The sequence below is a fragment of the Psammomys obesus genome, unplaced genomic scaffold (genome assembly GCF_907164565.1).
Source record: "Psammomys obesus unplaced genomic scaffold, mPsaObe1.curated_primary_1811, whole genome shotgun sequence".
In the NCBI taxonomy this organism is placed as follows: Eukaryota; Metazoa; Chordata; class Mammalia; order Rodentia; family Muridae; genus Psammomys; species Psammomys obesus.
In genome coordinates, this window is record NW_026596064.1 from 2,359,765 (window position 1) to 2,379,518 (window position 19,754).

General features: G+C 49.5%; 1 protein-coding gene across 2 annotated transcripts in view; it reads right to left on the bottom strand.

Moving 5' to 3' along the window:
• Positions 1 to 2,839: 2,839 nt before the first annotated feature.
• Igf2bp2 (insulin like growth factor 2 mRNA binding protein 2) overlaps positions 2,840 to 19,754 on the bottom strand; it is a 112,805-nt gene continuing 95,890 nt past the window's right edge. For both annotated transcript variants that reach the window (XM_055624888.1, XM_055624889.1), the window contains 6 exons: positions 15,264 to 15,332; positions 13,569 to 13,685; positions 8,780 to 8,854; positions 7,199 to 7,330; positions 5,632 to 5,745; positions 2,840 to 4,682 (listed from right to left, as the gene is read on the bottom strand). In XM_055624888.1, coding sequence (XP_055480863.1) covers positions 4,590 to 4,682; positions 5,632 to 5,745; positions 7,199 to 7,330; positions 8,780 to 8,854; positions 13,569 to 13,685; positions 15,264 to 15,332 — 600 coding nt within the window. In that variant the 3' untranslated portion in view covers positions 2,840 to 4,589. The remainder of the gene's footprint in view (positions 4,683 to 5,631; positions 5,746 to 7,198; positions 7,331 to 8,779; positions 8,855 to 13,568; positions 13,686 to 15,263; positions 15,333 to 19,754) is intronic.

Here is a 19,754-nt window from a genome sequence, read left to right on the forward strand (position 1 = left end):
AAAGATTAATTAATTAATTATGTATACAGTGTTTTCCCTGAATATCTGTCTGCATGCCAGAAGAGGGCACCAGATCTCATTATAGATGGTTTGAGCCACTCCTGAGTGGCTAGGATTAAAGGCATGCACCACCATGCCCGACTAAACAACAAACAAACAAACAAACAAAACTTTTAAAGGAAAAAAATTCTACAAATTAACTACTCAGAGTTAGCTTGTAACATTGTTTGGCACATATTCTGGCCTCCTTCCACTGTATTCATGTTTGTGTGTGTGTATTTTTAAATGAACAAATATGTCATGTTGTGCTTATATAATACCTTTTATACTTTTTTATTTATACATAGTATTTTATTATACTTTTTTATTTTTACATAGTAACTTTTTTAAAAAAAAGATTTTACTGATTTATTTTATGTCTGAGTGCTCTATCTGCATGTACACCTGCAGGCCAGAAGAGGGCAGCAGACCCCATTATAGATGGTTGTGAGCCATCATGTGGTGGCTGGGAATTGAACTCAGGACCTCTGGAAGAGCAGACAATGCTCTTAATCACTGAGCCATCTCTCCAGCCCTACATAGCATCTTGACAACTGATCCTGACCATATCTTCATGTCAATGTCATAATTGCTTCTCAGTCTAATGTGTGGTTATAATTGGAATATGATTGCATCTAACATTTTACACAATATCTGGCTTCTCCTCTTAGAACAAAAAGATATCACTAAAATCTAAGTTGCTAGCCAGGCGGGTGACACCTGCCTCTAATCCCAGCACCGGAGAAGCAGAGGCAGGTGGCTCTCTATGAACTCAAGGCCAGCCTGGTCTACAGAGTAAGTTCTCCAAAAATAAAAAATAAAATAAAAAAACATTAAAAAATTTCTAATATTCAATTTAGTTTCATATCTCCCCACCCCCGATTGTTTAAAGAATATGTTAGAATCTAAACTATTTGGGGCACTTGCTCCATTCATTATCACACATCCCTTGCTACCCAACCAGGAACCCAAGACTTAGGTTGGCTTTGAAGTTGATATTCTCAGGTAGTTGGGGAAATGCTGACTAGCAAGCGGGTTTGGTTTATTAGGCAAGGAGCCCCTTGAGCAGACTTCACTGCCGAATGAGCTTGCAATGCCAACTTGTACCAGTTGGTGGCGCTAATTGTGATCAGTGATGCAGGCTGTGTTGGTCTGAACTCTTGTTGTTTTATAAATCCTTATAGTTTCGTTTTTGTCTGGGGGCTATTTTATTAATAGTTACAAAATGTAGATTTTCTATCATTACTGCTGTGCTCATTAGCTTGAACTGTTCTATGAAGAAAAAGTTCCCAAGTGTTTGGCTGCCTTGCATGTATTTTACATAGGAGAGTGGTGCTGAGATGCATTGTCATTATTGTTTTGCTATCACCTTCCTGCCTTAAACCTGGAATCCCTATCGGTGTCCTGATTTCTTCTCACAGGTCCTTTAGTTTGTGTGAGGGTCACACAGACAAGTGGTCAGGGTAAACAAGTTTGACTTCTCCATGAACCCCTTCATTGTACTGAGGTGCTGTGCTCTGACTATAAAAAAGAATTATGGAATAAACCTGTGTAACAGTTTCTACTGGCAGCCCTCTCGAACAGATCCCATGTGTAGTGTGTTGGGTTTTTTTTTTTTTTTTTTTTCTTTCAACCCTCACTCCCTACTCAAGAACTGTTCAACTCTGCCAGCAGGCTTTGGCAGGCAGGTCTTTCTTGAACACGTCATCCTTCAGCCCCAGTTTCTGAGGGTCTGGGATTATAGGTCTGGATAAATCTCTATTTTTGAATGGCTATATTACGATACTGGTATATATATGTGTGATGTATGCTGAAGGCTACAATACTGGCATGCCAGGGGCCTTGCACTGTCTCTGAGGACCAATCTGACCCTAGGCAGCCCAACACTGAGGTATTAGCTTCCTGGTGTCAACTGTTGTTCTTTAACACTTTTCCCTACCATGCAGTGGTGGAAACCTATAATCCCAGGATTTGGGAGGCCGAGCCATAACTGTTGTGAAATTCTAGCATATCCAGCACCAGCTCAGCCAGTATCACACAGCAGGAAGGACCTCATCTTAAACCTCCACCTCTGCATTCCTTCCAATGGGGGGAGGTGGCGAGCCCCTCCTAGAGATGGCAACTGTCTGTCCCCCAACAGTGGTCCCAGCAAGGCACACAGCTGCCACCGGAAGGAAGGTCCTCTCTTCTTGCTGTTCCTTTTCTCTGGGTGTTGCTAGCACCTGCCACTGAGATACACTGCCAGCACTGAAGGTTTATTTCAGCTCCGCTCAGCATAGAACTTGATGGTTCAAGGTTGTTTCACATATTTTTAAGCTTTCATTTGTATTTGCTATGTAAAGAATATTTAAAGGAATATGGCAAACTCAGAGGTTCCTCAATCTGTGGGTCACCCAAGACCACCGGAAAATACAGATATCTGAATTACGTTTCCTAACACTAGCCAAACTACAGTTACAAAGTAGCAACAAAATAATTTTATGCTTGTGGTCAAGGCAACATGAGGAGCTGTATTAAAGGGTCACAGCATCGGGAAGCAAGGAACCGCTGAGCTAGAGAGGAAGGAAGAGTTGCCTTGCTGGCAGGTTCCCTGGGCAGCTTGGGGGGGCAGGCAGTCTGCATCTGAATCCCCGGCAGCTGCCGCACACGGAAGGGCTGTGCCTCTCCCCAAGAGCCCTGTGGACCCAGAGCTGCTGTCCTGACCGCCCAGCTGCCAGCTTCTCCCTCCCCCACACCTTCGGCTGACACTCGGAGACAAGGATGCTCAGGAAGTAAGACACGAGACCCGAGGCTCTTGTTAGCTTGGATATATTTTTTTTCCTTTTTTTTTTTTTTCGTCACAGAACACTGTTTGCAGTACAGGAAACCGGCATTGCAGTCTGGTGCTGTCATGGCTTCTTCACATAACCAGGACGTGGTCATCCTTCAGCGCAAAAGCCCTCACGGCGCGTACCTTATTGAAATTCAGGACGGCTCCAATATTCTCTCTCTGTTTTTGCCATTTTTCAAAAATAAAACATTTTTAGGTTTGTCCACAAGAAGGCCACGTAGGCTCTCGGCTAGCGGAAGACGAGCGAGAACAGGTGCTGCACACACTTGGGCCGCCTGCTCCAGGCTGGCAGTTGATCTTTTTTTTTTTCAACTCGTTTTTATTAAAAAAATAAAAAATGCTCCAACTATCAGTTTTACAAAATCTCTAAGGGAAACACAAGAGCAAGGTGCTGAGGTAAAAAACACCTGAGGTAGCTTTATTTGTGTGTTTTTCTCATTTAAAAAAAAAAAAAATCTAAATTTAACGCCCTGGGCCAACAACCTTGTATAAATTGCTATTTGCTTGCACTTTAAATTTTTAAAGAAAGAAATAGTTTCACTAAATGTTGATGGCTTATGTACCAAAATGTAAAAAGACAAAGTACATTCTTTCTTTATGGAATTTTTCCTTGTTTGGTTGGCTGGCTCATTTGGTGAGTTCCTGCTTTCCTCTTCCAAATGCTAGGACAAGTACCATCTACTCTTGTTCGCTTGAGTAGCCAAGTGTAAGCTGAGGCTGGTTTGTGTGTTTCGCATTTGATCCTTGTGTGATATGATACTCAGAGCACTGCTTTGCCTGGTGGGGGGAGTGCATAGATATGGGGAAACAGAAAGGGATGAAGGATTTCAAAAGGATGATGGGTAAGGAGGAGGGAGGGAGGCAGAGAAGATAAACAGAGAGAGACAGAAATATATAGCAGTATGCAAAAAAAAAAAAAAAAAAAAAAAAAAACCCAGTTTCAAACCTGTGAAGCAGAGAAATGAATGGGATAGGGAGGTGACGAGGGCCTGGGCCCCTCCTCAGGGACGGTATCCCTTCTGTTGACAGACACAGGAGACCCACAACTGCCATTAAGTGTCCTTGACTGGATTTCTCTCCAAGTGAATTCTGTGTGGGTGGCTCAAAGTTCCTTTCCTATACCAGTGGACCTCACCCAAGACTTTATTCTTTGAAGTCTAGAAAAGCCTGCTTTCTCTTCAAAAAGAAAACAAAATTAATAATCGAGTAAAAATTGTAGTTAGTTGAGTTATTTGATATATTATTTCTAAAATATATTAACGCTGCAGGCGCCCTGTGTAACCCACAGGCCACACTTCTGAGCATCTTTTCCCCTTCTAGTATGTACAGACATGTACAGAACAACTTTCCACAACAAAGAAAAGGCTGTGAAGTTTGCTTTGCTTCGAGCACGTTCGCCTATGTTAGTTCAACTGAAAGGGATAGCGTCTCGGGAGCTGAGGAGAGGTCTGAGTGGATGGGCAGTGGATGGCTGTAACGCCTGCAGAAGCCAGGGGAAGCCGGGGCACCAGGCCGAGGGGGGTTTCTGGGGAACCCGGCCTTCCCCGTGCCCTCCTGGGTCCCAGGATGTGTGGGGGTCTGCAGACCCTGGCTGCTCTGCAGACTTCTCGCTCCTCAGGATGGTCTTTGGTTTGCTCCCAATCTGCTGGCTGTTTGGTCTCCTTGGCCCGTTGTCGGGAGGGCTACATTCATCTGGTGTTCGAGGGCGCCTTTGGGAACCTCACTTGCTGCGCTGCGGGGCGCCTCCCTGAGGGTATTTCTGCTCCTGCTGCTTCACCTGCTGTACAATTTCCCTGATCTTGCGTTGTGCGGTCTGTAGCAGAGAGAAGGGAGGGGAGGGTGCAGGGAAGAGACAATCCCAGCTCTGAGGCCCAGTGGAGAAACACAGGGTCTGGGACTTGGGAGAGGAGAGGTTGAAAGCTCAGACCCATTCATGTCACCTTCCCCAGGCCTGGCAGTCAGGGGCATAATTCCTCTCCACCGCTCCCTCAGCTGGGATGGGGGTGGGGAGATAGAGGGGTGCCAAGGGGAGGAACTAGCAGCAGTGAGCAGGACTGGCCAGGAGGCAGTAGGGGTCGGCGATGGGGTCGGTGATGGGGACAGTGGCCGAAGGCCCTGCCACTCACACCTGAGCCCTGTTGAGGCCCCAGTTGCCTCTTCAGAGCACTAGAAACATCCGGAAAGGGGGGCTGTGGGGAGGGGAACTAGCACCCTGACATGGCCTGACCACTCAGAGCTCTAGGCTTAAGCCCCAGCTCTCCACAGGCTGAACTCTACAACAACCCAGGCGACAATCGCAGGGGGTCGGTCTCGGCAGAGCAGCTGGGTGAGTTAGCTACACAGTTAGAGAACACAGACTGCTCCCCCCCCCCCCCCCGCGCACACGAGGGTCACAGCTGCTCTCCGCCTCGGCAAAGGCATCAAGACAACTGGGCCTCCCAGTCACTGCAGTGCTGGCCTCAAAGGCAAGACAGGGCAGAGAGCAAGAGAAAACGAGCCCTTCCTAACAACCCTTCCACCTGGCTGCTTCCCGGGAGCCTCCAGGACCTGCGGCTCCTCAGAGGAAGGCGGGGAGGGCACGAGATGCTGAGCTCCCAAGCTGAGCACGCCAGGGGCCTCGCACTGTTTCCTGGCCCTGAGGTAGGGGGCCGGGGAGGAGCTCCCCTGTGTGTGTGATGGGGCGGGGGTGGGGGGCCTCAAGCACACGGCCACTGGACACAAACACAGTATCTGAACTAGAGCTGGGCAGGAGGCAGTAGTACCTGGCTCGCAAAGAAATGCCCAATAATCCTGACGATCACTTCCTCATTTTCATCCGGCGTCTGGTCACGAGGCACGATAACTTCCGCACTGGTCAAGTTCTGCAGCTCGTTTACCTGGGGAGGCAGAGGAGGCAGTGAGTGAGGCGAGTCCTCCTCCCCCCATTCCAAAACTAATTCCAAAGCTGTGAAGGGAGGGGCTGGGGGCAGCCAGGATAAGGACTCCAGAGGCCGAGGGGCAGAGTACAGCCCCTACTCCATGGAGCTACCTCACAGGCTGAATGCTCTAATTCTACAGACACGCCTGAGGACCCCCAGCTTAGAAGCCGCACCTACTTCCTGGCCTCCGGCATGAGTTAAGGCCTCTCTTGTCTGACTCAGCATAAACTACCATCTTCTTTCTCTCTCTTCTCCCTTCCGAGACAAGGTTGGCCTTGAACTTGGTGTACAGAGGACAACATCCACCCTCCACTTCCCAAGGGCTGGGGTTACAAACTCAGAGCGAGCTTGTGCCTGTCCCTGCTCCTTGGCATGACACTCAGCTCACAGGCAGGTTGAGGGGACCACAGCGGGGATACAGAGAATTCGGTGGCCGCTTCCGGTAGAGGCTCAGGCTTCCGCTCCAGCGTTCAGCTCCGCCTAGCACCCGCTGTGCACACCCTGGACTAGGATGGTACCTACAGATGCAAGGGCTAACCTGCAGTCCGGCTAACTGTATCATTCTGCATGTGACTCTGCATCTAGAACCCGAGTGCCCAGCCCCAAGTCCTGTCACCCAACAACGTCACTTCACCGTCACGCACCGAGTCCCCCAGACAACCTATGCATGTCAAGGATTAATATGCTTTTCTTTGGGGAGCTAAAAGTTGAACCCGGGGTCCCAAACTTGGTAAGTGCATGTCCTATCACTGAATTATGCCCCCAGCCCTGGAATTCACGTGATAGATGTTACTGATGCCGTCAGACTGAAGACACAAATTACTTTAAAAAATTATTTTTTCATCCTCTTGCTGAGCCAACTCCCCCATAGCAGATGGCCAGAGAATGGGATGTACAGTAGGGAGGGGAGAGAGGACCCCTAGAGACTGCCATCAAGAGAGAGCACAGGACAGAGTTGCAGCCTCTGAACTTGGAAACCAGATAGAGTGGTGTCAAATGGTCAGCAGATACTCTGGGTGCTACCTACTACGTGTGTGTGTGTGTGTGTGTGTGTGTGTGAGAGAGAGAGAGAGAGAGAGAGAGAGAGAGAGAGAGAGAGGGATGGAGGAGGGAGAGAGGAAGGGAAGGAGGGAGGGAGGGAGAGAGGGAACATGAGCCAGGGCCAGGTGGCACAGCACTAGGGAACAAGGTGGTTTCTATTCTGGGCTTGATGCCATGGACTGGGCCCTCAGGCTAGAGCAGCGCTGATGGCCTTTCTGTCCTTGGAATCCTCACCTCATCCACTGAGCACATGTCAGGAGGGCCCCCGAGCCTGTCAGCCTAAGGCCCTCACATGTGTTGTGAGTAAGCAAAAAGAGCTAGTGAGGACTGGAGGGAAATGAGGGCAGGGCAGGGAGTCGGAAGGACTTACGGTTTTCCCGCCTTTGCCGATCACCCGGCCAGCTGTCGACGAGGGAACCCGGATGTGGGCCTCCAGCTTCACCTCTTCCTTAGGGCTGAAGAAGTTTTCTTCTTTCAGTTTCCCAAAGATCCGTCCCTGAGCCTGAGAACGAGATGACCGATGACTACACGGCTCTGTTAGTGCCGCAGGGGACTAGGATTCTCAGTGATGGGGTGTGTTGTCTTCACACACGTGGCCCGTTTACTGCAGAGCCAGGGGCTGCCCAGACACTGAGCCACCTCACCCCGCAAGCTGTCCCCGGGCTGCGGAACCTCATGGTTTGACTGTCTCCTCCAGGGAACCTGTGTGTCCAGGTTGAGGACAACTGGCAGGCCACCAAGACTGCATTCTTATTTTCATACTCCCAGTGCCTATAAACGTTTGTTTGGTTGAGTTTGCTTAAGAGGTTCTTAGCTTCCTCTCCGCTGTACGCTCAGTTCTCTCATTATGGAAGGAGATTAAGCGGGTAGCGAGAGGATTTCCGGAGTCTGAACCTGCTACAACTGCTTTTCTTTTTTGGTGCTGGGAATCAAACTCACGGCCTTGCAATGCTAATAAAGTCATCATTTGAGCATGCGCTTTTGGCAGTTGGTGGGTGTGGAAGAACCATCACCACTATCTGTAATGTTCTGGATCCATCCCAATCCCAGTTTCTTGGGAGGCTGAGGAAAAGAGTTGCAAGGCCAAAGCCAACCTGAGCAATCTAGTGAGACCCTGTATCAAACTTAAAAACAAAGTTGGAAGAGGGCTAGGAGTGTGGCTCCGTGGCCAAGAGCTCGCTGCCCTCTATGGGGGAGGCCCTGGGGCTGCCTCTTCATCTCCAGCTACACCACACTGTTCAATGGCTGGTTCCCACCCCCTCCTACTCCCATTTCTCAGCAACCAGCAGTTTACCTTCTTTCTCTATGGCTTGCTACTCCACACGTCATGTACATGGAACCATGGCCTACATGCCCCATGTCTCTAGGGTCAGCCCTTTTGTAGCATGCACTTCATTCTCTTTCATGGCAAAATAATATTCTCTTGTGTGGATATACCACATTTTGTTTGTCCATTTTCAAGCTGAAGGCTTTTGAGCAGTTCCCTATGCAGCATTCCAAGGTTTTCATTATTAAGGGCTACACTTTTATAAATTAATACACATTTCTGACTTCCTGAAATTCAAGGTTTTAATTTTCCCAAAGGAAAGACATCAGGAACAAGGTAATGCTTCTCACAAAAGAACTCTCCCCAATGCTGCTAGAATTCCTTCACAGGCTGTCAGAACTGCCACTACATAAGGCTCCTCTTCCGCACCCATGCTAATCCCCACGGCTGGGGGGGCCCTAAGACGGCCACCCAATCAGAGACATGCTGGAGGCACTACCGCCCTGACTGGGCCCCAACAGGCAGCCCATCTTTCCATGGAGGGAAGGCAGAGCACAGAGGAGGAATGGGGAAACAGGCAGAGTCTGAGGCCCATGGACACTAGGCTGCCAGAGAAGCTCACCATCCTGAGCTGGCTGTCCTGCACCCAGAGCCTGCAGGGCTAACACAGTCCTTGGCACTGACCTTGAACTGGGCTTCAGGTGGCCCGGTGATGGTGACCATCCTTTCACTGACATCCGGACCTTCTGCTGGAGCTATCTGCGGTTCAAGGAAAGAGGAACATGCTGACACCGAACCGCTCTGCTGATACCAATTGGTGACAGGGCTTCTGCCTTCGAGCCCCACGCTTTGTCTGACAATGCGCTGCCTGTGCCCTGGGTCTTGGGAAGTCACGACCTTAATCCTCAGTATCAAATATGGGCCTCTGGCTACCCAGAGCAGGTCAGTACAGGTCAGTATTGACTGCCGCTCCCGGCAGTGAGCACCCTTGCAGCAACTTGCCTCCTCTCCCAGCCGGGTCCCCCAGGCTCTGCCAACCCCCATCTAGCTGCAGGAAAGGTCAGCCTGGCTCTAACTCTCATTCACACATGACCAGCTCTGAGTTGACAAGGGACGCAGGGCAGGTATATCCATCCGTAAATGGTGAGGGCTGCCTTGGTTCCTCATGGCCCTGCAAACCCTTCCTCACCTGAGGAGCATGGGAGCCAGCTAGCCTCTAATCCCGTAAGAATAAAACAAGGACCTCACCAATAGTTTGGTTAGAGGTGTGGTGGTTTGAATGAGAATGGCTCCCATAGGTTCATCTACTTGAATGCTTTCGGGAGCGGCACTGTTTGAAAGGATTAGGGGGTGTGGCCTTGGAGGAAGTGTGCCAGTAGGAGTAGGCTTTGGGATTTCAGGAGCTAGGTCAGGCCAAGTGTCTCTCCCTTCCGGCTGCCAATAGATCCAGATGTAGAACTCTAAGCTCCAGCACCATGTCTGGCTGTGCTGACATGTTTTCTGCCGTGATGGAAAGCCATCTGTAACTGTAAGCCAGCCCCAACCGAATGCTTTCTTTTATGAGTTGCTGTGGTCGTGGTGTCTCTTCACAGCGACAGAACACTAAGAACTTGGCACTAAGAGTGGGGTATCGCTGTGATAGGCCTGATCATGCTGCTTGTTGGTAGACTGTGGACTTTAGAACTTTGGATTAGGAAAGCAGTTGAATGCTTTAAGCAGAATGTAAGGGACCATTACCAATAGGAGCAGGAAGACAGTGCTAGGAAGACTTGAACTGTGGGAGCCCATGTCAAGAAATTTCAGAGGGGAAGAACATTAGTAAATGGCCCAGAGACCTCCTGTGATATTTTGGCAAAACTGGTGGCTGTTTTATGCCTTGTAAAAAAATCAGTCTGAGGCTAAATTAGAAGAGTTTTGGATTAATGGTATTGGCAGAGATTTCAAGACAGCCTAGTATTGACTCTTGTCGTGTGGTCATTAGTGACCACTCTCACGTAGATCTACACTGAAAAGGAGTAAGCCTGCAAAAGAAAAATAGAGGAGAAAAGGAATACTGGGAATTGTAATGGAGCTAAGTCCTGTGCTCAAGAAGATAAAAGTTTAGAGAAAGGAAGGTGGTGGTGACCTCAGAAGAAGACTCCATCCAGCAAGGCTTCCGACTTGTGAAGGGAAGTAAAGAAAGGCTTGTGCGGCGAAGGAAACCCGCAACAACAGAAAGCTGCTGATGTATTTGGGGGGCCAAGTTCTAGTCCCAGTGGGCCTGAGAACCAGCTTCCACCACACAGTTCTGGCTTTAGAGTCTAGAAAAAGGTTGTGGATGCTCCCGCTGTAGCTACAGAAAGCCACAGAGGCCAGGGGGGTGTCGGGCGTGCCCCTGTAAAGCTCTGAAGTGAAGCCTGGATTGCCTTGAAGACCTCACGATGCTGGATGTCCCAGAGTCACGGGATCCTGGCTGGGGAGAGCTGCTAACAGGGAGTAGAGCCAGCCCTAGATAGAGAGAAAGAAGTGTGTTCCAGTCAGCAAAGCTGAAAGGAGTTGGAGATCTGAAGAGCGCTTTGACATCAGACATGGAGATGCAGAGGTTGGAGTTTGCCCAGCTGGTTTTAGGTCTTGCTTTGGTCCAGTATTTCCTCACTATGCTTCCTTCCCTCACTTTTGGAATGGTAGCGTATGTCCCATGACACTGCATGTTGGGAGTGTGTGATCGGCTTTTTTATTTTATAGGGGTTAGAGCTAAGAGATTGCGTGAGTCTCAGAAGAGACTTTGGAATTTTAAACAGTGTTGAGACTGTGACAGACAGTGGAAAGTTTTGAAGTTGGAGCGAATGTACTTTTGCACTATGATATGGCTAGAAGCCTACGGGGGCCGGGAAACAGAATGTGGTGGTTTGAATTAAAAATGTCCCCTCTAGGTTCATACATTGGAATGGTTAGGGACTAACACATTGGTAGAACACTGACTAAGATATGGTTCTTATCACATTTTCTTCCCAGCACATTCTGACTTAGGAAATCTTTACAAGAGGAGAAAGAGGAGGAATAAAAGGAAGAGGAGGACGAAGTGGGGAAGGAAAAGGAGGGGGAAGTGGTAAAAGGGAAAGGAGTAATTGACAACAAATTGAATTGGACCTGGTAGTTCATGAAAGTAGCCCCATCTACTGAGGAGGCCAAGACAGGAGACTCATTGCGGATAGATGTTAGAGGTCAGCTTGACAACACACAGACACACACACACACACACACACACACAGACACACACAGACACACACACAGGACTCCATCTCAAAAAAAAAAATTAAAATTCATCAAATCATGGCTACACAGGTCAGTTTGTAGTTAGCCTAGGCTTTATGAGGCCATGTCCCAAGCAAGCAAGCAAGCAAGCAAACAAACAAAAAACACAGCTCATTACAGGGTCACTCAGAGCAAAGCCCAGGGCTCAGGGCGGTGGCATTCCTACTGTCTCGTGAGTATACTGTCTCCAGATTTCAGGGAGAGCTCCGCTCAGGCGTGCCCTCACCCCACCTAGGCTCGAAGACAGGGTCTACCCTGGGACTTGAGGGTCCAGTGCTGTGTCCCACTTCCTGTGGCTACCCACCCACAGCATGTTGTGACTTCATTGCTCTGAAGGAGCAATCCAGACCTTTCAAGAACTCTAAGGCCTTCATTCCTTACTCTGTGGCACCAGGCTAAATGGGAGACACAGGTGGCCAGTAAGGTGCCGAGGGCCCCGCCACTGTGGGCAGTAGCCACACATTGTCCTGGGGATGGAGACTGAGGCAGGCTGCACACAGCCTGGCCCTGAGACAGGCGGCAGGAAGCCCTGTCTGAGATCGCTGTGGAGTGGGGCCTAAGGGCCCGATCACACCTGGGACCTTCCCTCCCTCCCTCTTCCTTTCCCTAAAGGTGCTAACTGGGGACAGTTCTGAAGATCAGTCAGTATGGAAGGGGGAAGCAATGGAGCAGACACAGGACAGCCGGGGAAAATCTTGCCTGTCACACTGGGTAGTTCATGGCTGTGGATAAGCCAGTCGGATCTCCTGGGCTCCATTTCTCAAAGCATTAGCAAATGGGGAAATTATCACCGTGGTCAGCCACAGTAGATGCTCAGGGTCCTGGAGGTCAATGGAGTTTACACCTAGGAGCCAGGCGGACCACTCAGGTGCCTCAGTGAGTCCCTGTCCTCTCGGAGTCTCACCTTCTCCAGTAAAGAAGCCTTCAGAGCCCTTTGGTCCAAATTGTCTCACTGTGTGTGTGTGTGTGTGTGTGTCTGTGTGTGTGTGTGTGTGTTGCTTTGTTTTAGCATCTCAGACTATAGCACTGGGCACTAAAAAAGATCTCCTGGCTGCCCTCTGACTGTGCTCATCCTTGCTTTTTCCAGTACCCAGGCCAGGGTATTACCTATGCCAAGCCATCGGGCACAGGGGACCCCATGCCCTCATCGCAGCCCCACTGTAGGCTCCCCCAGTCTGAATGAGAGCCTGTAACTGCACGGACAGACAACCTGAGAGTTTGGCAAGACACACTTCTTTCCCAGCAGCACCGCAGTCCTTATTCTGCTCAACTTAGAATGCTTTTGTGTGTGTGTGTGTGTGTGTGTGTTTTCCCCGGTCACACTTGCTGTGGGAGAGACTCCAGCTCTTAGGGAGAAAGTGTAAGCATTCTCTCTCTCTCCAAGTCATGAGCCTTGGTTTCATAATTCTGGGTTGCCTCATGGTAGCAAATTCTTTTCCATAACAATGGAAAGCATTTCAGAAGTACTTCTGCTGAGTCAGAGCTAACAGCCGGGGTTGAGGCAAACAATCCCTGACCGCTGAGGGAGGAAGAACGCGGGCTAACTGCATACATCAATGTTACAAACCAAGGGGACTTCCCTCTGCCAGACTTCGGCTCAGTCCTGGCCTCTTAACGGGAGATGCCATCAGCTAGCTGGCCTGCCTCTAGGTTGCTTAGCAACCTCTGATGTCATCACCTGTTGCTGCTGGGGCCTGGAGAAAAGACCACTCCCTTCTCTCTCTCTTCCACTTCTCTTGCATTCTCTGCCTGTCCCTCTGTCTGTCCCTCTACCTGCCTCTCTCCCACACTGTCTCTGTCTTGCCATTCCCCCGATAAACTTCCTGTACCACACCTGTTGCACAATGTGTGATATTTGTAACATTGGAACCATGACTCAGATGACTCGGGCCTTTAGGTCCTGACAATGTCCTACGTCATCACTTGTGCCCTATGCCATCCCGTGTCCTAGGTCAGGTGTGTGGGCCATAACCCCCCCCTGCCCTACCCTCTCTCTCCTGGGGTGTTCCACTCATCCCCCCTTTCTCTTTTCCTATGCTCTCCCACAGCTCTGTCTCGAATAAACCTCTCTGTGTCAGACCTGTTGCAGTGTGTAATTTTCATTAGTGTTACAGTAAGAATTGTCTGGCACTGACAGGAGGGCGGCCATGGGGCAGGCAGCTGGTAGCAATAATCTTACCTTGATAGAGGCACCAGCAAAACGAGCCAGCTGCTTGATGTGCGCCCCCTTTTTCCCGATGATAGCACCCACAGCCTGGGTTGGGATGAAGAGATTCACAGTCTCCTGCTCTGGATACTAGGAAAGAACATCACACAGCTGTCACTCTAACCTGGCACCTCACGGCCCAGCCGGAAGAGTCCCAGTACGAAAAGGCCTCACTACCCCAGGAAGGTGGCCGAAATGGAAGGTTAGATCTTTGTGTGGCCCGGTGCTCTACAGGTGAACCTGAGAGTGAAGCTGAACCCAAAGCAGGATTGCACGAGCCTGCGAGGAGCCCTGAGCACCTGTGTCTGCTGGGCACAAGTAGTGTCTGTTCCCGGGTTCTTCGACATACATGGATTGGATACATATGTTCCCCGTGTCTTCATCCAAGAACCCACGTGGTTAATCTGTGACAGCTGGGTGGATTAAAAAGTGCTTGTCATGTAAGCCTGATGGCCTGAGTTTGATCCCTGGAACCTACAGCTGAAGGAGACAGTTCCTGAACGTTGTCCTGAGCTCCACACAGTGCTGTGGTGTGTGTAAGCCTGAATGTGCACAGCAGTGCATAGACCAGGAGAGGGGAAAGTGTCTAGCCCATCCTATTATGAGGAATACCATTTCACAAGCTGACTCACCCTGCTGTGACCTGGCCCTGCAGTGAGCACCCGGGGGGTAGGCAAGCCACCTCTTCCTGAAAACCCCTGAAGAGAAAGGCTCTAGGGCCAGGCTAGTGGCTGCTGCTATAGTGGTCTGTGGGAATGATGTGTCTTCAGTTGCTAGACTCTATGATTAAAGAACACTGGCAAAAAATAAAAAATAAAAAAATGTGGCACGGTACATGCCTGGTACATGTCCGTGTGTGCACACATGTTGGAAGCCAGAGGTCAGGGCTGGTACCTTCCTCAGTCACCAGTCATGGCTTTCACATGAAGTATCCAATGGGACCTGGAGCTCACTGACCTGGCTTGACAACTTGGCCAGTGAGATCCAGGGATCTCCCATGACCACTCCCTCGGTGCCAGGAGCACCCCAGCACACATGGCTTTTATGTGGGTGCTTAGGATTTGAACTCAGGTCCTCATGCTTGCATGGCAAAGCACCCCACCAACTGAGCTACACTCCCCTGCCTACTGGAAGCTTTTCTTTAGCTTATTAACACTTTCTAACCAGTTTGCTTTCTATTGTGTTTTTAATATATTTTAAAGTGTGTGTGAGTGTGTGTGTGTATGTGCATGTGCATGTGTGTTTGTGTGTGTATACATGAGTGCAGACAGCTACAAATACTGGAGGCACTGGATCCCCAGAACCTGGAGTAAGTGACTGTGAGCCAGCCGAAACGGGTGCCGGGGACTCCAGTCTCCTCGCAGAGCAGTATGCACTCTTAATGCCTGAGCCACGACTCTAGTCCTTTTGATTTTACCCTGTATGTAGCTTAGGCTGGCATGAAACCCACTACACAGCCCAGGCCCACGCCAACTGCTAGGATCACCCAGGAGGCCATCGAGGTGAGGGACTCCCCAACACTGAGTGTGAAGCAGGGTGGCCTTGTGCTCACACTCGGAGCTGTATTGCTCCTGGCCTTGCCTAGAGCCACGGCAGGAACATTCACGAGCCCGCTCCTCAGGGCGTGGGGCTGGCCAGGGAGCTGGGGCAGGAAGGAGGGGCACTTACAGAGTGATGGTGCGGGAAGGGGCCGAAATGATGATGCGGGTACAGATTGGAGAAGTATCCGGAGTGGGTCTGCACGGGAACAAAGCGGGTCAGTGAGTCGGCTGTCGGCACCCAGGCAGCACGCACCCTAGAGCCAGCACCACGAGCACACCTACGAACGTACCTTTCCCACACACTCACTACCTGGACCTGCTCTGTGGTGAAGACAGGGCTAGCGGCTCCCTTATTATGACGGAATTACGAGTTGTGTGTTACAAGCGACGGAAAATACTGTCAATATTAAATATTGTCAATATTTGTCAATACGGACAAAACGCAGGAGTTACTCAGGGCAAGCAAATATGATACTGGGGCAGACCAGCTAGCTGCAGCAGGGGTTTCCAGAAGGAACAGCAGCTCAGTGTGGAAAAAGTGAAAGCAACAGTAACGGAAAGGCATTGTGTGCAGACTTGGGGAGGGCAGACTGGGGAGGGGAGGAGCGGAGCTAGCCATTAAGAAAATTGAAGTTGAAACAGTAGCTGTTTTTTTTTGTTGTTGTTGTTTTTTTAAACTACTTATAGTACAGCCAAGACTATACTCCGTATTTTATAAGTCCTTTACCCTCATAGTGGTCCTGTGAGACTCACATAAGAATATGAGGTCACTTACTAAAGCCAGCAAAACCATGTTAATTATGTTTTATGTAAGGTCAAAAAACAACCAAACCAAACCAAACCAAACCAAACCCTGCTATCACTGTTACCACCAGGGAGGTGACGGGTGCTGGACACCAGCCAGACCTGCCTGACACAGGCGATGGATGCGGCTGAAGCCTGAACTCGGTTCAGAGTGATGTGCGTGTCTTTCATGATCCACATCTCCAGCTAGACTCAGCTCCAGGTCTAGCTTTACCTTATGACCTTTTGAGCTCAGAGAGAAAAGCCAGCATTCCAAGAACCCCAAGGAGATCCCCAGGCTCTAGGGAGGGACCACAGTGGCATCAGGACACATGGCCTGTTTGGACCGAAGAGACTGCAGAGATGGCTCCGCCCACAAGAGGGTGTTACCAGACCAGTGGCCCCAGGAAGCTTTTGAAGGAGGGTAGGTGAAGGCAGCTCTCTCCTGGCCCTGTCTCTCCGGGAAGCACATGGTCTCCAAACCCTTCTCTGTTCAGGTTCCTATTCTGGGGTGTGGCAGGTAAGCACAGGAGAGAGGATTCCCACAGTCGCTTTGCTCAAAGCTCTACTCAGGGAAACTGAGGCTCCTGCCTCACCTCTGGCCCAAAGCACTCAGCTCTCACAGCAAAAGTGGTTCCTGTGAGCTGTGATGCTAATGCCCACGCAAGGTGAAGAAGAGACCCACAGCAGCCTGTGTTCCGTGTTAACATGAACACCACCAAAATCAGTCTCGCTAAGGGACAGAGATTTTTAATCTTTAGCTTGTAAAACAATGAGGACAGAGTCCCTTCAACCATAAGTGAGAGCTGAAGGATTGCTAGGAGGAAAAAATTCTGAATTTAGCAGCCAGGAGATCATTTTCAGCTGAGGCTCAGGCCTAAGTCCTGGTCTGAATCTGTGGCTGTCCAAATGGGACCACTTCTCCAGAGCTTTCTGAATCCACACACAGACTCAGCTGCCTCTATCTGATTGTATTTGGTCATCCATTCATTCACCCAAAAGAAGCTTTGGAGCAGCCACCATGTAGAAGGCCTTATTCTATGAGACAGGGGCACAAGGAGACTTATGGTCTACTTGGGAGACAAATGCAAAACAATCAAACAAAAGAAACAAATTCAGAGAAGCCTTAAGCCAGTGGTAGCAAAGATGGAGCAAGAGTGAGCAGCCCACTCACTGGCTGGCCATTGTGAGACTCAGAGGCCAAGACTGCACACGGCCCTGGGCAAGAAGTACATGGAGTAGGAGGGTTCTCAGAAGGTCAGGCCAGGCTAAAAGGTCAGGCCTGTTTGAAACTTAGAGAGCCCGCTGGCCAGGTGAAGAGAAAGGAGCCTGGAAGGACATGAGGGGACGTCAGTGAGGTGGGATCAGCCTTGAAGACCTGATGCAGATGTGGCCTGGCCTCAAGGACTTTGGTGAGCCAAAAGGTGTGGGCTGTTTTAAGGACAGTACATGAGTATTCACTTACAATGAAGTAGGTGTCTTACCAGTGTCCTTCCTGTTTCCCATCTCCCCATGCTAAGCTGGAGTTGACAGCATCCCAAGGAAAGGGTTTTGCAAATTATGTTTCCTCTGGTGATCAGAAAGCAATCTATCAATGACCCGAGGAAAGCCGGACATGGTCACCTGCCAGAGGGGCCAAGGCCGGCTGGCTAGTCAAGAGGCCAGTTCCTCTTGACAATGGGTTCAGTGGCCCAATCCTTACAAGAGAGAGAAGCTCTCTCTTCTCCCGCCTCTCCCTTCTCCCTGCCCCCCTCATAATCACCGTGTGGGTGTGAGGGAGGTAGTGTTTTTATGAAGGTGACATCGAGGTGCTGTCAAGGGAGAGAAGGGGGAAGGTCTTTTTCATACACTGGCCCACGAAAAGTTCCCAGTTTGGCTCTGCTGGTGGGCAGACAGATACACAGCAGACACCTTTGTGAAAACTCACAGGAGTCACCATCAGCTCGCTTACTTCCCTGGAAGACCTGTAGGTCCAAGGAATAGGTAAGAGGTGGGCTTAAGATGTATTTTCAAGCAGGAGAAACCGGAGACCAGAAGTGTGAACAGTGAGAAAGGAGTCAGAGGCCTGGGCCAGGGATGCGTATCACACTCCAGGGTTTCAATAGCTCTGATGGGGTGACCGGCATCTCTGGCGAGAACCAGAGCAGGTGTTCCCCACGGGAACGGGCAACCTGGGCCCAGGAAAGGCAAGGGTTTGGGCAGGGTTAGAAAGGTTCACAGTTCTATCCCAGACTGCCAAAATGTCTCTGTCCACAGCAGCTTGTCCACTCTGGGCTCTCTTAGGACGACTGGGGGAGAGGGTACCAGGGGCTGGACACTGAGAAGGAAGGAGCAGAAGCAAGATTTGAACCTGGATCTATGTCTGACTCTACAGCCTGAGCTCTTAGCTGCTTCAGCTTCCTTGATCTGCACATGCCTGGAGCCCTCTCAGTGAGGTGAGGCAGAGCCTCAGGAGAGTACTATCAGCAAACTTCTCTATGGACCATTAACGCACCCTCTCCTGAGTTGACTAACACATGATTGTACAATTAAATTTCTTAGGCATGTATAAAGAATCGGGCCCAGTGAATAAGCTCTAAAAGCAAGCAAGCTCCCAGAGGGTCAAGAGACAGCCGCAATGTAGCAAACGGAAACCTTTAACTAACTATGAAAAATGTTAAAGTCCGTAGCAGGAGACTGGGCGTGTGGGGCGCAGCACAGCCCGGGGTCCAGTACTCGACACTGCAGGTGTGGGGTCACATGCCTGTCCTCATGGCACTGATTCAGGAAGGCAGGAGAGTAGACGCTGAAGCTAACCCAGGGAGTCGGAGGCCAGGCTAGACCACAGGGAACTGTCCCAGAAAATAAATAAGCAGAAAAGGGAAAGATCTGTGCAAATCTTACTAAGAAAACACGAAGTCTATAAGATTAAAAATCAGGAGAGACAGACGACTCCAAGGATGGACATTTAAAAATACAAACAACCTGTTATGCACAACTTTACGCTGCTGTATCTAACAGAGAAATAAAATGGATTTCTCTTCATGCTGGAGAGCAAACCCAGGCCTGACATACCACAGTCAGGCACCCCTCCATAGAGTTTCAACCCAGTAGTGGAAATGGACACTTTTATAGAAAATTACAAACTAATAGGGGTTGGAGATTTAGCTCAGTGGCAGAGCGCTTGCCTAGCAAGTACAAGGCCCTGGGTTCTATCCTCAGCTATGGAAAACAAAACAAAACAAAAAAACCAAACTAACAAAGTAAACAAACAAACATCTTTTCTTGCTGTTGTTGCTATTTCCAGACAGGGTTTCTCTGTGTGGCCTTGGCTATCCTGGACTCACTTTGTAGATCAAGCTGAGCTTGAACTCACAGCAATCCATCTACCTCTGCCTCCCCTAGTGCTGGGATTACAGGCATGTGCCACCACGCCTGGCTTTTATTTATCTATGTGTCTGTCTGTCTATCTATCTATCTATCTATCTATCTATCTATCTATCTATCTATCTATGTATCTATCTATCTATCTATCTATCTATCTATCTATCTATCTATCTATTTTTATGGCATTGGTGTTTTGCCTGTATATGTGTCTGTGTTGAGGGTATTAGATCCCTTGGAACTGGAGTTAGAGACAGTTGTGAGCTGCCATGTGGGTGCTGGGAATTAAACCCAGGTCCTCTGGAAGAGTAGCCAATGCTCCTAACCACTGAGCCATCTCTTCAGCCCCAGTCAAAAAGTTTTAAAAGAAATGGAAGTTAACTTTTTCCAAACAAAAGTTGCCATGCCAATAAGTTTTATGAGTAGGATTTATCATTTATCATATCTAAAAGGAATTTAAAAATGTTATATT